Below are 22,315 nucleotides of genomic sequence, written 5' to 3'. Positions count from 1 at the left end.
CGCAATGACATCACAACCCCTCCTCTCTATCCTGGAGATAACTGGGAAGTAAAAGGCAAAACTCCATTAAGCACATGGCAGTAAAATACAATAAAATATACAAGGTTACATTTATTACATGAAATACAGACATGCAACATATCCCCAGATAGCTTAGGTCTGAGCGCACATTATTACTAAATGGCGCTCAGACCACACACATACAGTTCAATTGCCCTCGAGCCAAAGTCTTTTATTACACGAATAGGCTCCATGGCATAGCTATCTGGGTTAAATGAGTTAATTTAGTAAATCCGTGAATGAACCGGCCGCGTGTGAATTGCAGACTGCTGCCATCCAGTGTTCAGTATGCGTAGACGCGGCCACCCGGTATAGTCAATTAAGCTGCGGTTAACCGCGGCTTCTGGGCGGTCAATTGGCGGTGCTCGCCGGCTTCTGGGGGGCCAATTAACGGCGCCTGCCAGCTAACCGCGGCTGGGAGGCCAATAGACGGCTGTTTGATAGAATCTACCGAACACCCGGGCAGAAATACATGAATAGACCTTCTGCATAGGAAGATAAAGTATTTAAATGCCGGTCCATAGTCAAAAGGCAGCAGGCAGGCAACCAGGCTCCTCCAATGCACAGTGGCAAGATTGGTCTCATCACACAGCCCAACAGTCCATACATCACAATACACAAACTCATACAGTCATACACAGCCCAACCACCCATACATCACAATACACAAACTCATACACAGCCCAACAGTCCATACATCACACCCTACTTACACACACACCATTTAATACCCTACCTACACACACACACACACCGCGTTTAATACCCTACTTGCACACACAGCATTTAATACCATACCTACACACACACACACCTCATTTATTACCCTGCCTACACACACACAGCATTTAAAGGGACACTATAGTCACCTGAACAACTTTAGCTTAATGAAGCCGTTTTGGTGTATAGAACATGCCCCAGCAGCCTCACTGCTCAATCCTCTGCCATTTAGGAGTTAAATCCCTTTGTTTATGAACCCTAGTCACACCTCCCTGCATGTGACTTGCACAGCCTTCCATAAACACTTCCTGTAAAGAGAGCCCTATTTAGGCTTTCTTTATTGCAAGTTCTGTTTAACTAAGATTTTCTTATCCCCTGCTATGTTAATAGCTTGCTAGACCCTGCAAGAGCCTCCTGTATGTGATTAAAATTCAATTTAGAGATTGAGATATATCTGTTTGAAAGTGAAACCAGTTTTTTTTTTTCATGCAGGCTCTGTCAATCATAGCCAGGGGAGGTGTGGCTAGGGCTGCATAAACAGAACTAAAGTGATTTAACTCCTAAATGACAGTGAATTGAGCAGTGAAATTGCAGGGGAATAATCTATAAACTAAAACTGCTTTATTTAGCTAAAGTAATTTAGGTGACTATAGTGTTCCTTTAATACCCTACCTACACACACACATGGCATTTAATACCCTACCTACACACACACATGGCATTTAATACCCTACCTACACACACACGGCATTTATTACCCTACCTACACACACACGGCATTTATTATCCTGCCTACACACACACGGCATTTAATACCCTACCTACACACACACATGGCATTTAATACCCTACCTACACACACACTCACACACACAGCATTTAATACCCTACCTACACACACACACACACACACATACAGCATATAATACCCTACCTACACACACAGCATTTAATACCCTACTTATACACACGGCATTTAATACCCTACTTACACACACACACACACACACACATACAGCATATAATACCCTACCTACACACTCACATGGCATTTAATACCCTACCTACACACACACGGCATTTAATACCCTATTTATACACACAGCATTTAATACCCTACCTACACACACACACACACAGCATTTAATACCCTACCTACACACACACACGCCATTTAATACCCTACTTATACACATGGCATTTAATACCCTACTTACACACACACATACAGCATATAATACCCTACCTACACACTCACATGGCATTTAATACCCTACCTACACACACACGGCATTTAATACCCTACTTATACACACAGCATTTAATCCACTACTTATACACACACACACACACCCTACCTACACACAGCATTTAATACCCTAACTACGCGCACACACACACACCGCATTTAATACCCTACCTCCCCACTCACACTTCCAGACACACTGTTTGATGCCCGAGCCACCTTACTGCCAACACATTGTTCAATTGCGCCATCATACAGTTGTGCTCAAAAGTTTACATACCCTTGGAGAATTGGTAAAATATGTACCATCTTAAAGAAAACATGAGTGAACAGGCAAGACATCTTTCTTTTATTTATTATGGGATTCATATTCAACTGTAGGTTATAACAGAATGGCACAATCATAAAACAAAACATGGCAACAAAGAAAAAAATTAAATTATCCCTGTTCTAAAGTCTGCATACCCTTAGTTCTTAATACGGTGTATTGCCCCCTTTAGCATCAATGACAGCGTGCAGTCTTTTGAAATAGTTGTCTATGAGGCCCCTAATTCTTGCAGTTGGTATAGCTGCTTATTCGTCTTGGCCAAATGCCTCCAGGTCATGCAAAGTCTTTGGTCGTCTTGCATGAGCCGCACGTTTGAGATCTCTCCCCAGAGTTGCTCGGTGATATTAAGATCAGGAGACTGTGATGGCCACTCCAGAACCTTCACCTTGTAATGCTGTAACCGCTGGGGAGGTCTACTTTGCAATTGGGTCATTGTCATGCTGGAAAGTCCAAGAGCATCCTGTGCGCAGCCTTCGTGCAGAAGAATGCTAATTGTCTGCCAGTATTTTTTTATAACATGCTGCATTCATCTTGCCATCAATTTTCACAAGATCCCCCATGCCTTTAGAACTTGCACAATTCCAAAACATTAGTGAGCCACCACCATGCTTTATAGTGGGATGGTATGCTCTTCGCTATAGGCTTTGTTAACACCTCTCCAAGCATAGCGTTTATGGTGTTGACCGTAAAGCTCTATTTTGGTTTTGTCACTCCAAATTACAGTGTGCCAGAAGCTGTGAGGCATGTCAAGGTGTTTTCTTGTAACTGGGCTTTTTGTGGCATTGGTGCAGTAAAGGCTTCCTTCTGGCAACTCGATCATGCGGCTCATTTTTGTTCAAGTATCGTCATATTGTGCTCCTTGAAACAACCACACCATCTTTTTCCAGAGCAGCCTGGAGGTTACCTGTTGGGTTGTTTTTATATCCCGGACAATTCTTCTGGCAGTTGTGGCTGAACCTTTCTTGGGCTACCTGACCTTGGCTTGTTTTCAAGAGATCCCCGAATTTTCCACTTTTTAGTACTGTTCAATCACATATTGACTGACATTTTCGAAGCTTTGGATCCTTTTCCATCTTTATAACGTTCCATTAGCTTGTTACGCAGGTCTTTTTACAGTTCTTTTCTGCTCCCGGTGGCTCAGTATCTAGCCTGCTCAGTGCATCCATGTGAGAGCTAACAAACTCATTGACTATTAATACACAGACACTAATTGCAATTTAAAAAGAAACAGGTGTGGGAAATTAACCTATAATTGCCATTTTAACCTGTGTGTGCCACCTTTAACATTCAAGGGTATGTAAACTTTTGATCAGGGCCATTTGGGTGATTTCTGTTATGATTTAAAAAGGAGCCAAACAACTATGTGATAATAAATGGCTTCATAAGATCACTATCCTTCAATAAAATAATTTATTTTTGCATGATCAGTCATATTTTCAAAATCAATGCACACATTTGACAATTTCTGGGTATGCAAACTTTTGGGCACAACTGTACATGGGTTATTATACCACTTGCCGCTGGACATGGTTTGTTATGTAAACATATACTGAACTAGAGCAGAAACATACTGGCACCATTAGGAATCCTGAGGACGAACATCTCTCTTTCTGTGTCTTTCAGACTATACATTACTGTCGATGAACCTGACCTCGCTATCACTATGTACAAGAAACAACACATGTATGAGGACATGATCCGACTGGTTGCCAAATACCACCAGGATCTTCTGATTGACACACACCTGCACCTCGGCAAGGTACGTGTGCAGATTCTGATGTTACCCCAAAGTTTTCATCTCCAAACCTACCAAGTCCCAAGGCTTTTCACCCCTAGGGCTCAGTCAGCTTCATGCCCCATCTTTGGCCTTGGGTTTTTGGTAAATGTTCTCTCTGCATTTTCAGGAGCTGGAATCTGAGGGACGTCTGCGAGAGGCTGAGTATCACTACCTGAAAGGGAAAGATTGGAATTCCTCTGTGAACATGTACAGAGTGGCCGGATTGTGGGAGGAAGCACACAGAGTAATACTGCTTTCATAGGTTTCTTCATTCACTCTCCCCCCTTATGTCTTTCCTACACTCTGTCTGCGTTCTGTCCTGTAGTATTTATTCTCTCTATCCTATCACTGTGCCTGTGACTAAAAAACAAAAACTGTGGTTCCTCATGGTAGGTGGCTAAAGAACATGGTGGGGCCAACGCACCTAAACAAGTTGTCTATCTCTGGGCAAAGAGCCTGGGAGGAGATGCAGCTGTGAAGCTCCTCACCAAATTCACTCTCCTGGAGACTGCGATTGATTATGCAACTGAGAACTGGTGACTGTTTGTTTTTAATATTAAAGTTTCTGCTGATGATATTAAGTGTGTAGGTGGTAAATAGATCTAAATGTGTTTGATGTGAAAAGTGTTGGTAGCAATTGTGAGAGGTATCTGGGGATATTGAGCTTTGTGTGGATGATGTGAGAGGTATCGGTGGGATATTGAGCTATGTAGATGATATGACAGGTGTCGGTGGGACATTGAGCTGTGTGAGAGGTATCGGTGGGATATTGAGCTGTGTATGGATGATGTGAGAAGTATAGGTGGGATATTGATCTAAGTGTGGATGGTGTGAGAGGTATCGGTGGATATTGATCTGAGTGTGGATGATGTGAGAGGTATCGGTGGATAATGAGCTGTGTGTGGATGGTGTGAGAGGTATCGGTGGATAATGAGCTGTGTGTGGATGGTGTGAGAGGTATCGGTGGATAATGAGCTGTGTGTGGATGGTGTGAGAGATATCGGTGGATAATGAGCTGTGTGTGGATGGTGTGAGAGGTATCGGTGGGATATTGAGCTGTGTGTGGATGGCGTGAGAGGTATCGTGGGATATTGAGCTGTGTGTGGATGATGTGAGAGGTATCGGTGGGATATTGAGCTGTGTGTGGATGATGTGAGAGGTATCGGTGGGATATTGAGCTGTGTGTGGATGATGTGAGAGATATCGGTGGGATATTGAGCTGTGTGTGGATGGTGTGAGAGGTATCGGTGGGATATTGAGCTGTGTGTGGATGATGTGAGAGGTATCGGTGGATAATGAGCTGTGTGTGGATGATGTGAGAGGTATCGGTGGGATATTGAGCTATGTAGATGATATGACCGGTGTCGTGGGACATTGAGCTGTGTGAGAGGTATCGGTGGGATATTGAGCTGTGTGTGGATGATGTGAGAAGTATAGGTGGGATATTGAGCTAAGTGTGGATGGTGTGAGAGGTATCGGTGGATAATGAGCTGTGTGAGAGATATCGGTGGATAATGAGCTGTGTGTGGATGGTATGAGAGGAGGTATCGGTTGATGGCGTGAGAGGTATCGGTGGGATATTGAGCAGTGTATGGATGGTGTGAGAGGTATCGTGGGATATTGAGCTGTGTGTGGATGATGTGAGAGTTATCAGTGGATAATGAGCTGTGTGTGGATGGTGTGAGAGGAGGTATCGGTTGATGGCGTGAGAGGTATCGGTGGGATATTGAGCAGTGTATGGATGGTGTGAGAGGTATCGTGGGATATTGAGCTGTGTGTGGATGATGTGAGAGGTATCGGTGGGATATTGAGCTGTGTGTGGATGATGTGAGAGGTATCGGTGGGATATTGAGCTGTGTGTGTATGATGTGAGAGGTATCGGTGGGATATTGAGCTGTGTGTGGATGATGTGAGAGGTATCGGTGGGATATTGAGCTGTGTGTGGATGATGTGAGAGGTATCGGTGGGATATTGAGCTGTGTGTGGATGATGTGAGAGGTATCGGTGGGATATTGAGCTGTGTGTGGATGATGTGAGAGGTATCGTGGGATATTGAGCTGTGTGTGGATGATGTGAGAGGTATCGGTGGGATATTGAGCTGTGTGTGGATGATGTGAGAGGTGTATAACACTAAATGCATATTATATTATATGCTGAGCTATTTATGGAGATACGAGAGGTTATTCTTTCTCCGTTTCAGTTCCTTTGACTTTGCCTTTGAGCTAGCCCGTCAGGCCATGAAAGAGAAGATTCCTGAAATACACCTGAAGTATGCCACATTTCTCGAGGATGAAGTGAGTGTATTCCTTACTATGATGTGTTGCCATGTCGATCCTGTAATTAATGACCATCTCCTCATTTGCACGTTGTTCCTTGTTGCAACGTATTTACTTGTTGGAGTGATGTACACGTACTTCTTGACATTGAAGGCAAATCAAGCTATGAATGTCGCAGTTCCTGGTACCTTGTGGAAAGTCAGTACTAGTTCTGTTTGCTTTTTAGTCGCCTAAAATTACTTGTTTCAGATGGACTCACTATGTCCTGTTTTATAAGTCACTGGTACTTCTGCCAACTCCCCTACTCCAACAGTGCTCCATCACAGTGCTCCATCACAGTGCTCCATCACAGTGCTCCATCACGGTGCAATGTGGTAATAGTTGTTACTGGCCTGGTGGGAGGTTTAATTGTTTCCTTTGGACTGATCTCCACGTAGTGAACATTCAAACAACTGTTCAATTTGTTTAGAGTCCATTCTTATGTCTCTTTCCATCCATTACATCACTTTACAGAATAATATAACAATGTGTTACTCCTATATAGTCCCCTCCTGTTTGCTTTACTCCTATATTGAAAAACTACCACAACAAGAGGACTCAAATTAGAGGAGCAAAGGTTTAAAAATAATATCAGGAAGTATTACTTTACTGAGAGGGTAGTGGATGCATGGAATAGCCTTCCAGCTGAAGTGGTAAAGGTTAACACAGTAAAGGAGTTTAAGCATGCGTGGGATAGGCATAAGGCTATCCTAACTATAAGATAAGGCCAGGGACTAATGAAAGTATTTAGAAAACTGGGCAGACTAGATGGGCCGAATGGTTCTTATCTGCCGTCACATTCTATGTTTCTGTGTTTCTCTTCTGCGTGTTTCCCCTCTATTGCATATTGTCCCCTACTATGTGCATTCCCCAATATTGTATAATGGCCCTTTCTATGTGTGTTCCCTCTATATTGTATATTACCCTCTCCTGCGTGTTTCCATTGTCTATTATATTCTACTATGTGGTTCCCTATATTGCCCCCTCCTGTGTGAGTTTCCCCCTATATTGCCCCCCTTTCTGTGTGCGTTTCCCCTATATTGCAGCCTCCTGTGTGCGTTTCCCCTGTATTACCCCCTCCTCTGTGCGTTTCCCCATATAACTCTTTCCTCTGTGCGTTTCCCCCTATATTGCCCCCTCCTGTGTGCGTTTCCCCTATATTGCAGCCTCCTGTGTGCGTTTCCCCTGTATTACCCCCTCCTCTGTGCGTTTCCCCATACAACTCTTTCCTCTGTGCGTTTCCCTCTATATTGCCCCCTCCTGTGTGCGTTTCCCTCTATATTGCCCTCTCCTGTGTGCGTTTCCCTCTATATTGCCCCCTCCTGTGTGAGTTGCCCTCTATATTGCCCCCTCCTGTGTGAGCTTCTCCCTATAGTGCCCCCTCCTGTGTGAGCTTCTCCCTATATTGCCCCCTCCTGTGTGCATTTCCCCCATATATTGCCCCCTCCTGTGTGAGTTTCTCCCTATATTGCCCCCTCCTGTGTGAGCTTCTCCCTATATTGCCCCTCCTGTGTGCATTTCCCCCATATATTGCCCCCTCCTGTGTGCGTTTCCCCTATATTGCCCCTCCTGTGTGCGTTTCCCTCTATATTGCCCTCTCCTGTGTGCGTTTCCCTCTATATTGCCCTCTCATGTGTGCATTTCACCTATATTGCCTCCTCCTGTGTGCGTTTCCCTCTATATTGCCCCCTCCTGTGTGCGTTTCCCTCTATATTGCCCTCTCCTGTGTGCGTTTCCCTCTATATTGCCCTCTCCTGTGTGCGTTTCCCTCTATATTGCCCCCTCCTGTGTGCGTTTCCCTCTATATTGCCCTCTCCTGTGTGCATTTCCCTCTATATTGCCCCTCCTGTGTGTGTTTCCCTCTATATTGCCCTCTCCTGTGTGCGTTTCCCTCTATATTGCCCTCTCCTGTGTGTGTTTCCCCTATATTGCCCCCTCCTGTGTGCATTTCCCTCTATATTGCCCCCTCCTGTGTGAATTTCCCCCATATATTGCCCCCTCCTGTGTGCGTTTCCCCTATATTGCCCCTCCTGTGTGCGTTTCCCTCTATATTGCCCTCTCCTGTGTGTGTTTCCCTCTATATTGCCCCCTCCTGTGTGCGTTTCCCTCTATATTGCCCCCTCCTGTGTGCGTTTCCCTCTATATTGCCCCCTCCTGTGTGCGTTTCCCTCTATATTGCCCCCTCCTGTGTGCGTTTCCCTCTATATTGCCCTCTCCTGTGTGTGTTTCCCTCTATATTGCCCCCTCCTGTGTGCGTTTCCCTCTATATTGCCCTCTCCGGTGTGCGTTTCCCTCTATATTGCCCCCTCCTGTGTGCGTTTCCCTCTATATTGCCCCCTCCTGTGTGCATTTCCCTCTATATTGCCCTCTCCTGTGTGCACTTCCCTCTATATTGCCCCCTCCTGTGTGCGTTTCCCTCTATATTGCCCCCTCCAGTGTGCGTTTCCCTCTATATTGCCCCCTCCAGTGTGCGTTTCCCTCTATATTGCCCTCTCCTGTGTGCACTTCCCTCTATATTGCCCTCTCCGGTGTGCATTTCCCTCTATATTGCCCCCTCCTGTGTGCGTTTCCCTCTATATTGCCCCCTCCAGTGTGCGTTTCCCTCTATATTGCCCTCTCCTGTGTGCACTTCCCTCTATATTGCCCTCTCCTGTGTGCGTTTCCCTCTATATTGCCCCCTCCTGTGTGCGTTTCCCTCTATATTGCCCCCTCCTGTGTGCGTTTCCCTCTATATTGCCCTCTCCTGTGTGCGTTTCCCTCTATATTGCCCCCTCCTGTGTGCGTTTCCCTCTATATTGCCCCTCCTGTGTGCGTTTCCCTCTATATTGCCCTCTCCTGTGTGCGTTTCCCTCTATATTGCCCTCTCCTGTGTGCGTTTCCCTCTATATTGCCCTCTCCTGTGTGCTTTTCCCTCTATATTGCCCTCTCCTGTGTGCGTTTCCCTCTATATTGCCCCCTCCTGTGTGCGTTTCCCTCTATATTGCCCCCTCCTGTGTGCGTTTCCCTCTATATTGCCCTCTCCTGTGTGCGTTTCCCTCTATATTGCCCTCTCCTGTGTGCGTTTCCCTCTATATTGCCCCCTCCTGTGTGCGTTTCCCTCTATATTGCCCCCTCCTGTGTGCGTTTCCCTCTATATTGCCCCCTCATGTGTGCATTTCCCTCTATATTGCCCTCTCCTGTGTGCGTTTCCCTCTATATTGCCCTCTCCTGTGTGCGTTTCCCTCTATATTGCCCCCTCCTGTGTGCGTTTCCCTCTATATTGCCCCCTCCTGTGTGCATTTCCCTCTATATTGCCCCCTCCTGTGTGCGTTTCCCTCTATATTGCCCCTCCTGTGTGTGTTTCCCTCTATATTGCCCCCTCCTGTGTGCGTTTCCCTCTATATTTCCCCCTCCTGTGTGTGTTTCCCTCTATATTGCCCTCTCCTGTGTGTGTTTCCCTCTATATTGCCCCCTCCCGTGTGCATTTCCCTCTATATTGCCCTCTCCTGTGTGCATTTCCCTCTATATTGCCCTCTCCTGTGTGCATTTCCCTCTATATTGCCCCCTCCTGTGTGCACTTCCCTCTATATTGCCCCCTCCTGTGTGCGTTTCCCTCTATATTGCCCTCTCCTGTGTGCGTTTCCCTCTATATTGCCCCCTCCTGTGTGCGTTTCCCTCTATATTGCCCCCTCCTGTGTGCGTTTCCCTCTATATTGCCCTCTCCTATGTGCGTTTCCCTCTATATTGCCCCCTCCTGTGTGTGTTTCCCTCTATATTGCCCCCTCCTGTGTGCGTTTCCCTCTATATTGCCCTCTCCTGTGTGCGTTTCCCTCTATATTGCCCTCTCCTGTGTGCGTTTCCCTCTATATTGCCCTCTCCTGTGTGCGTTTCCCTCTATATTGCCCCTCCTGTGTGCACTTCCCTCTATATTTCCCCTCCTGTGTGCGTTTCCCTCTATATTGCCCCTCCTGTGTGCGTTTCCCTCTATATTGCCCCCTCCTGTGTGCGTTTCCCTCTATATTGCCCCCTCCTGTGTGCGTTTCCCTCTATATTGCCCCCTCCTGTGTGCGTTTCCCTCTATATTGCCCCTCCTGTGTGTGTTTCCCTCTATATTGCCCTCTCCTGTGTGCATTTCCCTCTATATTGCCCCCTCCTGTGTGCGTTTCCCTCTATATTGCCCCCTCCTGTGTGCGTTTCCCTCTATATTGCCCCTCCTGTGTGTGTTTCCCTCTATATTGCCCCCTCCTGTGTGCGTTTCCCTCTATATTGCCCCCTCCTGTGTGCGTTTCCCTCTATATTGCCCCTCCTGTGTGTGTTTCCCTCTATATTGCCCTCTCCTGTGTGCATTTCCCTCTATATTGCCCCCTCCTGTGTGCGTTTCCCTCTATATTGCCCTCTCCTGTGTGCGTTTCCCTCTATATTGCCCCCTCCTGTGTGTGTTTCCCTCTATATTGCCCTCTCCTGTGTGCATTTCCCTCTATATTGCCCTCTCCTGTGTGCGTTTCCCTCTATATTGCCCCCTCCTGTGTGCGTTTCCCTCTATATTGCCCTCTCCTGTGTGCGTTTCCCTCTATATTGCCCCCTCCTGTGTGCGTTTCCCTCTATATTGCCCTCTCCTGTGTGCGTTTCCCTCTATATTGCCCTCTCCTGTGTGCGTTTCCCTCTATATTGCCCCCTCCTGTGTGCGTTTCCCTCTATATTGCCCTCTCCTGTGTGCGTTTCCCTCTATATTGCCCTCTCCTGTGTGCGTTTCCCTCTATATTGCCCTCTCCTGTGTGCGTTTCCCTCTATATTGCCCCTCCTGTGTGCACTTCCCTCTATATTTCCCCTCCTGTGTGCGTTTCCCTCTATATTGCCCCTCCTGTGTGCGTTTCCCTCTATATTGCCCCCTCCTGTGTGCGTTTCCCTCTATATTGCCCCCTCCTGTGTGCGTTTCCCTCTATATTGCCCCCTCCTGTGTGCGTTTCCCTCTATATTGCCCCTCCTGTGTGTGTTTCCCTCTATATTGCCCTCTCCTGTGTGCATTTCCCTCTATATTGCCCCCTCCTGTGTGCGTTTCCCTCTATATTGCCCCCTCCTGTGTGCGTTTCCCTCTATATTGCCCTCTCCTGTGTGCGTTTCCCTCTATATTGCCCTCTCCTGTGTGCGTTTCCCTCTATATTGCCCCCTCCTGTGTGCATTTCCCTCTATATTGCCCCCTCCTGTGTGCATTTCACCTATATTGCCCTCTCCTGTGTGCGTTTCCCTCTATATTGCCCTCTCCTGTGTGCGTTTCCCTCTATATTGCCCTCTCCTGTGTGCGTTTCCCTCTATATTGCCCTCTCCTGTGTGCGTTTCCCTCTATATTGCCCCCTCCTGTGTGCGTTTCCCTATATATTGCCCTCTCCTGTGTGCGTTTCCCTCTATATTGCCCCCTCCTGTGTGCATTTCCCTCTATATTGCCCTCTCCTGTGTGCGTTTCCCTCTATATTGCCCTCTCCTGTGTGCGTTTCCCTCTATATTGCCCTCTCCTGTGTGCGTTTCCCTCTATATTGCCCCCTCCTGTGTGCGTTTCCCTCTATATTGCCCTCTCCTGTGTGCGTTTCCCTCTATATTGCCCCCTCCTGTGTGCGTTTCCCTCTATATTGCCCTCTCCTGTGTGCGTTTCCCTCTATATTGCCCCCTCCTGTGTGCATTTCCCTCTATATTGCCCCCTCCTGTGTGCGTTTCCCTCTATATTGCCCCCTCCTGTGTGCATTTCCCTCTATATTGCCCTCTCCTGTGTGCGTTTCCCTCTATATTGCCCCCTCCTGTGTGCGTTTCCCTCTATATTGCCCTCTCCTGTGTGCGTTTCCCTCTATATTGCCCCCTCCTGTGTGCGTTTCCCTCTATATTGCCCTCTCCTGTGTGCGTTTCCCTCTATATTGCCCCCTCCTGTGTGCATTTCCCTCTATATTGCCCCCTCCTGTGTGCGTTTCCCTCTATATTGCCCCCTCCTGTGTGCATTTCCCTCTATATTGCCCTCTCCTGTGTGCGTTTCCCTCTATATTGCCCCCTCCTGTGTGCGTTTCCCTCTATATTGCCCTCTCCTGTGTGCGTTTCCCTCTATATTGCCCCTCCTGTGTGCGTTTCCCTCTATATTGCCCCTCCTGTGTGCGTTTCCCTCTATATTGCCCCCTCTTGTGTGCGTTTTCCATGTATTGTCTGTTAAATTTCCTGTAAATTCAATGATGCCAGTTGCTTCATGTGTTTACCTTACGTTCTGCATGGCATTACAGGGCAGATTTGCAGAGGCTGAGTCAGAGTTCGTGAAGGCTGGAAAACCGAATGAAGCTGTACTTATGTGAGTTCCCTCATATTTATATTTGTATGTACGTGTATTTGTGTACGTGTATAATACATCCAATCACAATGGGTGAAGTTCTACTTACCAGTGGTCTTTTCATGTAATACAAACACCTGGTGTAAGAAGAAGCTATTTCTCTGGCTCCGACACTGATAGAAGCCGCATCTCTGGCTCTGACGCTGATAGACGCCGTATCTCTGGCTCTGACGCTGATAGACGCCGTATCTCTGGCTCCGACACTGATAGAAGCCGCATCTCTGGCTCTGACGCTGATAGAAGCCGCATCTCTGGCTCTGACGCTGATAGAAGCCGCATCTCTGGCTCTGACGCTGATAGAAGCCGCATCTCTGGCTCTGACGCTGATAGACGCCGTATCTCTGGCTCTGACGCTGATAGACGCCGTATCTCTGGCTCTGACGCTGATAGAAGCCGCATCTCTGGCTCTGACGCTGATAGAAGCCGTATCTCTGGCTCTGACGCTGATAGAAGCCGTATCTCTGGCTCTGACGCTGATAGAAGCCGCATCTCTGGCTCTGACGCTGATAGAAGCCGCATCTCTGGCTCTGACGCTGATAGAAGCCGCATCTCTGGCTCTGACGCTGATAGACGCCGTATCTCTGGCTCCGACACTGATAGACGCCGTATCTCTGGCTCCGACACTGATAGAAGCCGCATCTCTTGCTCTGACGCTGATAGAAGCCGCATCTCTGGCTCTGACGCTGATAGAAGCCGTATCTCTGCCTCTGACGCTGATAGACGCCGTATCTCTGGCTCCGACACTGATAGAAGCCGCATCTCTGGCTCTGACGCTGATAGAAGCCGCATCTCTGGCTCTGACGCTGATAGAAGCCGCATCTCTGGCTCTGACGCTGATAGAAGCCGCATTTCTGGCTCTGACACTGATAGAAGCCGCATCTCTGGCTCCGACACTCATAGAAGCCGCATCTCTGGCTCCGACACTGATAGACGCCGTATCTCTGGCTCTGACGCTGATAGACGCCGTATCTCTGGCTCTGACGCTGATAGACGCCGTATCTCTGGCTCTGACGCTGATAGAAGCCGCATCTCTGGCTCTGACGCTGATAGAAGCCGCATCTCTGGCTCTGACGCTGATAGACGCCGTATCTCTGGCTCTGACGCTGATAGACGCCGTATCTCTGGCTCTGACGCTGATAGACGCCGTATCTCTGGCTCTGACGCTGATAGAAGCCGTATCTCTGGCTCCGACACTGATAGAAGCCGTATCTCTGGCTCCGACACTGATAGAAGCCGCATCTCTGGCTCCGACGCTGATAGAAGCCGCATCTCTGGCTCCGACACTGATAGAAGCCGCATCTCTGGCTCTGACGCTGATAGAAGCCGCATCTCTGGCTCTGACGCTGATAGAAGCCGCATCTCTGGCTCTGACGCTGATAGAAGCCGCATCTCTGGCTCTGACGCTGATAGAAGCCGCATCTCTGGCTCTGACGCTGATAGAAGCCGCATCTCTGGCTCCGACGCTGATAGAAGCCGCATCTCTGGCTCCGACGCTGATAGAAGCCGCATCTCTGGCTCCGACGCTGATAGAAGCCGCATCTCTGGCTCCGACGCTGATAGAAGCCGCATCTCTGGCTCCGACGCTGATAGAAGCCGCATCTCTGGCTCCGACGCTGATAGAAGCCGCATCTCTGGCTCCGACGCTGATAGAAGCCGCATCTCTGGCTCCGACACTGATAGAAGCCGTATCTCTGGCTCCGACACTGATAGAAGCCGTATCTCTGGCTCTGACGCTGATAGACGCCGTATCTCTGGCTCCGACACTGATAGAAGCCGCATTTCTGGCTCTGACACTGATAGAAGCCGTATCTCTGGCTCTGACGCTGATAGACGCCGTATCTCTGCCTCTGACGCTGATAGAAGCCGCATCTCTGGCTCTGACGCTGATAGAAGCCGCATCTCTGGCTCTGACGCTGATAGAAGCCGCATTTCTGGCTCTGACACTGATAGAAGCCGTATCTCTGGCTCCGACACTCATAGAAGCCGCATCTCTGGCTCCGACACTGATAGACGCCGTATCTCTTCCTCTGACGCTGATAGACGCCGTATCTCTGGCTCTGACGCTGATAGAAGCCGCATCTCTGGCTCTGACGCTGATAGACGCCGTATCTCTGGCTCTGACGCTGATAGACGCCGTATCTCTGGCTCTGACGCTGATAGAAGCCGCATCTCTGGCTCTGACGCTGATAGAAGCCGCATCTCTGGCTCTGACGCTGATAGACGCCGTATCTCTGGCTCTGACGCTGATAGACGCCGTATCTCTGGCTCTGACGCTGATAGAAGCCGCATCTCTGGCTCTGACGCTGATAGAAGCCGCATCTCTGGCTCTGACGCTGATAGAAGCCGCATCTCTGGCTCTGACGCTGATAGACGCCGTATCTCTGGCTCTGACGCTGATAGAAGCCGCATCTCTGGCTCTGACGCTGATAGACGCCGTATCTCTGGCTCCGACACTGATAGACGCCGTATCTCTGGCTCCGACACTGATAGAAGCCGCATCTCTGGCTCTGACGCTGATAGAAGCCTGTGGCGAAACCAGCTTCGCCACTGTGATCTGGAGAGGCCTGGTTGCTAGCCTCCTGCCCGCTGACTATGGCCCCTGGACATGTTGCACTTTAAAAACTATATTTGGGCATGTAATAATTTATATTGCTGCTACTGGCCCTTTAAAATCAGCGATGGACATTTTGGGACTACTGTCCCTTTAAGACTGTGAAGCATATTCTATTGTACTGCCTGTATATTGTATATGTATTCATGTGTTAAGTTTAACCTGGGTGATATGTATGCAGCATTCATCTGATTGTTCGGTAGAATCACTCCATTCATTATATTGAGTGAAACTACCGAACAACCAGACCACCCAGGAATAAGTGTGCCTCCAATTACAGTTTGCAACAATGTTGCAAACGGGTAATTGGCAATCAGTGTAATGTATTCTTTGTCCTCTGGGTGGCCGCCATTCGGGAAACAAACACGTGGCGGCGGCCATCTTAAACTACCGAACAGCGGTGTTTTGCCGTCGAGTGTCTGGAACTGAAATCGGACACTTGACTAGGCAAACACCGCTGAGACCTCCATACTCCCAGAAATTCGTATAGAAACTACCGAATGACCCACCGTTCGGTAGAAAGAAACATACGAACTAGGGGATTCATGCGAATCCCCCTTAGTCTCTATAACCCAAGTAATTCGTCTGTTTCATTCACTTGTTTGTGACCGACCGCAGGGCCAAAATGCATGGAACTGTTTTCGGATACTTTACCCATGCGGTCGGTCAAATCTTTGGAACCTCATATCTCCCGAACCATTCATCCGAATGACCTGATTCTTGAATATGTTGTCCCCCTGAATAAGGGCTATCAGGGGATACCTGTTTTGGAGGTGTAGCATATGTATTTGGGGTACATCCAGGAATTGGGGAAAAAGGTGTACGGTATAATTATGTTAAGTGCTAATCTAAGGGGAGGAAATGTGTGGGAGGTACATCCATGTGATTGGTTAAATTCATCCTCCCCCTGGGAGTGTCCTGTATGTACTTGGTTGTAATAAAAGCCAGACTGGGTGTCCCAGTCCAGAGTTCTTGCTTAACCCTCAAAGCGATGTGTTGTCTCGTTCTTTGGGGGAATGGGATTGTTTGCTGACTGCCAGGAGTGTAAGCTGATGTCTGCTTTTCTTGTTCAGCTGTCCCAGTGTTCGTGTGGTTCCAGTCGGGAGAATGGTGTTTGCCGTAGCTGCCTGTGCATCTGGAAAGGGGGATATCGCCTAAACTGGGTTTTATCCTCTTGTAAGTGAAACGGTCCGTTACAAAGCCGCATCTCTGGCTCCGACACTGATAGAAGCCGCATCTCTGGCTCTGACGCTGATAGAAGCCGCATCTCTGGCTCTGACGCTGATAGAAGCCGCATCTCTGGCTCTGACGCTGATAGAAGCCGCATCTCTGGCTCTGACGCTGATAGACGCCGTATCTCTGGCTCTGACGCTGATAGACGCCGTATCTCTGGCTCTGACGCTGATAGAAGCCGCATCTCTGGCTCTGACGCTGATAGAAGCCGTATCTCTGGCTCCGACACTGATAGAAGCCGCATCTCTGGCTCCGACACTGATAGAAGCCGCATCTCTGGCTCCGACGCTGATAGAAGCCGCATCTCTGGCTCCGACACTGATAGAAGCCGTATCTCTGGCTCCGACACTGATAGAAGCCGTATCTCTGGCTCCGACACTGATAGAAGCCGTATCTCTGGCTCCGACACTGATAGACGCCGTATCTCTGCCTCTGACGCTGATAGAAGCCGCATCTCTGGCTCTGACGCTGATAGAAGCCGTATCTCTGGCTCCGACACTGATAGAAGCCGCATCTCTGGCTCCGACGCTGATAGAAGCCGCATCTCTGGCTCCGACACTGATAGAAGCCGTATCTCTGGCTCTGACGCTGATAGAAGCCGTATCTCTGGCTCTGACGCTGATAGACGCCGTATCTCTGGCTCCGACACTGATAGAAGCCGTATCTCTGGCTCTGACGCTGATAGAAACCGCATCTCTGGCTCTGACGCTGATAGAAGCCGCATCTCTGGCTCTGACGCTGATAGAAGCCGCATCTCTGGCTCTGACGCTGATAGAAGCCGCATCTCTGGCTCTGACGCTGATAGAAGCCGCATCTCTGGCTCTGACGCTGATAGAAGCCGCATCTCTGGCTCTGACGCTGATAGACGCCGTATCTCTGGCTCTGACGCTGATAGACGCCTTATCCCTGGCTCTGACGCTGATAGACGCCGTATCCCTGGCTCTGATGCTCATAGACGCCGTATCTCTGGCTCCGACGCTGATAGACGCCGTATCTCTGGCTCTGACACTAATAGAAGCCTTTGTCTTGCTCTAGGTATGTCCATAACCAGGACTGGGATGCAGCTCAGAGAGTTGCCGAGCTTCATGACACAGATGGTGTGGGGCACGTCCTGAAAGGCCAAGCTCATTTTGCTTTTGAACAAAAGGAATACCAGAAAGCTGAAGCCCTGCTTCTCCGTGCTCAGAGACCAGACATTGCTGTGCACTATTACAAGGTATAGACACAATAAATAAATACTTTAAACACTTCCTGAAGTGTCATTACTATGTGTAACTAATGTATAAACAATGTTATTAATAATTACCCAGAACACATTGCCAGTTCTGTTCAGTATGCAGTGAAAACAATGATTGTGGGTCCTTTAAACTCTCAAACACTGATTGTCGCAGGTAAAGATCCATGTCAGCAAACCAGGACAGAGTCACTTAAATCAGAAAAAAAGGAGATCCTTGTTCTCGTGGCGTTGCTTTCACCGAGTTCAAAGCATTTCACTCTACCTCTTGATAACAGTATGGTGAAATGCCTTGATGAGCTCCGTAAAAGCTGCAGTTAATGGCATGGCAGCAATGCAGTGCGTCCAGTACACAATCATTCTGCTCACCCCATTGTATTGGTAATGTGTGTTAACCTGCGTTAATCTGGTAGCAGTGACATTGTATATCCATTCGTTATACTATCACAACGCTTTGTTTTATCTGTCTATCTGCGTGAAAGTAACGTGGGTAGTTTGTGGGATGTAGTTATGGTATCGATGGGGGTAACATTTGTAGAGTTTTAGTGCTCAGTGAACATCCACAGATTCCTGGATTGCTTAAAAAACAAAAAATAATCAGCCTCCATGTGTAGGGTTTGGGGAGGCTTGGATTTTGTCAAGTGTATTTAGAAGCACTTACAGAGCAACAATTCCCTCACATGCCTAACCTGGGGACATTTATATCTGTGGAACAGGAAGCTGGAATGTGGAGCGATGCCATCCGTGTGTGCAAAGAGTACATCCCAGCACAGCTTGAGCAACTGCAGCAGGAGTACGGACGGGAGGTGGCCAAGACAGGAGCCAGGTGAGACTTTCAGGGATTCATTCTGGCAGAGAAGCTGGGTGTCCCCTTCCTGTTTTGTAAGATTTTGGAAATCCATTATCATTCCAGAGGGACAGAGGCATTGGTAAAGCAGGCCCGTGAGTGGGAGCAGGCGGGGGAATACGCCAGAGCTGTTGATTGCTACTTGAAGGTTAAAGAAATGGAGAACATTCAGCTAATGGAAAAATGCTGGATGAAGGTAGGTGATTCGAAATGGTGACCACCTTGAGCTGTGCTCGGTGGGTTTTATCATAGAATGTCCCAGGGCTTGACACCAGTGGCGTACACACAATCCATGGGGCCCCGGTGCGAAACTGATCCGTGGCCACCCCCCAACATACATACAGACACACACACAAACATACACACAGACAGACAGACACACACACACACACATACATACATACACCCCCCTCAACAGACACACGCAAACACAAACACATGCAGAGACACACAAACACACACAGAGACACAGACACACACAGAGACACACAGAGACACATACATATACAGAGACACAGACATACATACAGAGACACACACACACACACACAGAGACACCTACATATACAGACACACATACAGAGACACAGACGCACATACAGACATATAGAAAATGTTTCCTACCTTGTTACTTTCCCTCGGGTCCAGTGGGGGCTCAGCCTGATAGGAGTCAGAGTTCCTACTCTGACTCCCTGGTCTTCCTCCCACGCGGGCTCTGATAGCTGGGAGGAGTGACGTGCAGTCACTTCCTCCCAGCAGTGATGTAATCACAGGGGGCCCCTAGAGCAGACGGGGCCCCCTTACAATCCACATCCAGCGGGTGGCCCTGACAGCATGGGCCACCCGATGGACCCCTCCATATGCGGCCGCAAAATGTGGCAGCTGGCCTGGTACCCGGTATGTACGCCGCTGCTTGACACGTGCTTGGAATCCAGGAGCCAGTTTTTTTTTTGTTTGTTTGTTTTTTTACAAAGCTTAAAGGAACACGAAAGTGTCAGGAACACAAACAGGTATTCCTGACCCCATAGTGTTAAAAACACAATCTAGCCCTCCTGGCATCCCTTTAACCCCCTTAAATATAGCAAAATCTTACTTTTATTCCAGTTTGTTGCTGCTGGCTCCGCCCCTGATCTGCCTGCTTGGCTGACATTATCAGAAGTGATTCTCTGAGCCAATCACAATGCTTTCCTATAGGATTGGCTGAGACTGCCAGTGAGGTAGATCAGGGGCAGAGCCAGCACAAGCCAAACACAGCACTGGCCAATCAGCATTTCCTCTGTGAAGGGATGCCCCATCACTGTTCGGGTACTTACATTCGTTTTATTATCCTGTTCCAGTTTGTTCGTCATTTTGGTCGTCATGTTGTTCGGTTCCCGAACCGAGACCACACCAGAGACTAATTAGAACTTAGATTGTTGTGTATCTTGTATGAAAACCACAGATTAATCGAATGCTCCTGGGTGGCCGCTATTTTGTGCATACGAATACACGTGGTTGGAACAATGGAGGCGTCTCCCGAACGCTGCCTGCGGGACTTGGTCGTCGAGTGCCTGGAACTATTTTCGGCAAGGCACTCGCAGGAACACCGGTCTATACGGATCCACTCTACGTTCCTCTTCCCATTCACCTAGACCATGGTTAGTCAACCTGGTCCCTACCGCCCACTAGTGGGCGTTTCAGGATTCCAGGTGGGCGGTAGGGATTTCCAGGTTGATCGGGCGGGTGCGAGCCGGCGGTACCCGTGCGACTGGGTACCGCTGTGACCATTTGCGGCTCCAGCCCGCCCGGTAAACCGCCAGGGCCGCCTTCCAAAGTGTCCATCGGGTGCCCCATGCTGTCAGGGCCACCCGATGGATGCGGATTGTAAGGGGGCCCGGTCAGCGCTGGGCGCTTTAACAGCGCGACCGGGCCCCCTGTGATGACATCACAGAGCTGGGAGGAAGTGATTCCCCGGTCACTCCTCCCAGCTAAAACTGAGAGCCGCGCGGGAGGAACACCAGGGAGTCAGAGTGGGAACTCTGACTCCCATCCACCTGAGCCACCACTGGACCCCAGGAGAAGTCACCCTCCTGCACCTTAAAGGTAGGAAACAGGAGGGTGACTTAAATATAATGTGTGTGTTTGTTTGTGTGTGTGTGTGTGTGTGTGTGTATCTTTGTAGGTATGTCCTGTGTGTGTGTGTGTGTGTGTCTGTATGTGTCTTTGTATGTATGTCTTGTGTGTATGTGTCTGTCTGTATATATGTATGTGTCATTGTATTTGTGTCTGCATGTGTGTGTGCATGTCTGTGTGTGTCTGTTTGTTTGTATGTATGTGTGCCTGTCTGTTTGTATGTATGTGTCTTGTGTGTGTGTGTGTGTGTGTGCCTGTCTGTGTGTCTGTATGTGTCCTATGTGTGTCTTGTGTGTGTGTGTCTTGTATGTGTGTCTTGTGTGTGTGTGTGCATGTCTATTTGTATGTATGTGTCTTGTGTGTGTGTGTGTGTGTGCCTGTCTGTGTCTTTGTGTGTCTGTATGTGTGTATGTGTCTGTACGTGTGTCTTGTATGTGTGTGTGTGTTGTGTGTGTGTCGTGTGTGTGTATGTATGTGTCTTTGTGTGTGTGTCTTGTATGTGTGTCTGTATGTGTGCCTGTCTGTTATAGTGGACTATAGTAAGTGGGCTACCTAGCTCAGCCTTCCTACTGGGCATTGCTATAAGGAAGGTTAAAAAATAGAAAAAAGGGGAAAAAAAGGTGGGGAGGGGAATTGAGGAGGGAGAGGAGATGAGCTGACGCACAAATGAGAAATCATATTATGCGCAAACAGAGAAGTCGTCTGAATATCACTGAAAGAGACCTTCGTTTGTTCCTTACGAAAATCGAACCAGATATCAAATATTTAGTCTCGCAGCATCAACCTCAAAGAATCTCATTAATCACTAGTAAAGGTAATTTCAATTTACTTTATTGTTTTTTCATTAAACTTTATAAAGTTAAAAACCTTATAAACCTGCATTAAGTAGAAATAAAAAGATAAATGTACGTACATTTATTTTTTTTAAAACACCCTCCTTTCTTAAAAATATTCCGCATTTGCGCAAAAACTGGTGGGCGGTAAGGAAATTTTTTCAACCAAAAAGATGCATTAGTGGGCGGTAGGTAGAAAAAGGTTGACTACCACTGACCTAGACGAACGGCGTTCCAGAATACCAAACACAGGGAGCATTCTCCACGAACCAGCTTGACTTTATCTTAGGTGGTTTTCGTACAAAAACCCACGAACTGAGACCGGCTCTTGCTACATTTTTCATGGAACTATTTCTGGGCTTCAACCTCGTGGCAGACCGGTCAACTCTCCCTGCGAGGTCTTCAACCTCGTGGCAGACCGGTCAACTCTCCCTCCCCCGCGGACTACCAAACGGATCTGGCTGATTTTTAGATATATTGTTCCCCCAGATCCAGGCTACCCAGGGACGTGACTTTTTGGGGGGATTCCCATGTATTTTGGGGGTACTTTTGGGGTGTTGTGAAAATGTAAACTTGTTGTGCCCAGAAGATAATTGAGTTTAGTATTTTCTCTGACTAAATTATCTCTCTGGCTTAGAGGAGGAGTTTCTGCACTGTAT

General features: G+C 48.3%; 1 protein-coding gene across 1 annotated transcript in view; it reads left to right on the top strand.

Moving 5' to 3' along the window:
• IFT172 (intraflagellar transport 172) overlaps positions 1-22,315 on the top strand; it is a 255,466-nt gene that overhangs the window by 164,284 nt on the left and 68,867 nt on the right. Inside the window, exons 20-27 of the mRNA XM_063441063.1 lie at positions 3,978-4,113; positions 4,259-4,375; positions 4,525-4,667; positions 6,332-6,425; positions 12,683-12,747; positions 17,666-17,846; positions 18,581-18,690; positions 18,778-18,907. Coding sequence (XP_063297133.1) covers positions 3,978-4,113; positions 4,259-4,375; positions 4,525-4,667; positions 6,332-6,425; positions 12,683-12,747; positions 17,666-17,846; positions 18,581-18,690; positions 18,778-18,907 — 976 coding nt within the window. The remainder of the gene's footprint in view (positions 1-3,977; positions 4,114-4,258; positions 4,376-4,524; positions 4,668-6,331; positions 6,426-12,682; positions 12,748-17,665; positions 17,847-18,580; positions 18,691-18,777; positions 18,908-22,315) is intronic.

Source organism: Pelobates fuscus, chromosome 2, assembly GCF_036172605.1.
Source record: "Pelobates fuscus isolate aPelFus1 chromosome 2, aPelFus1.pri, whole genome shotgun sequence".
NCBI lineage: Eukaryota > Metazoa > Chordata > Amphibia > Anura > Pelobatidae > Pelobates > Pelobates fuscus.
Note: the sequence above shows the minus strand (reverse complement) of the source record. Positions and strands in the feature narration are given on the sequence as shown.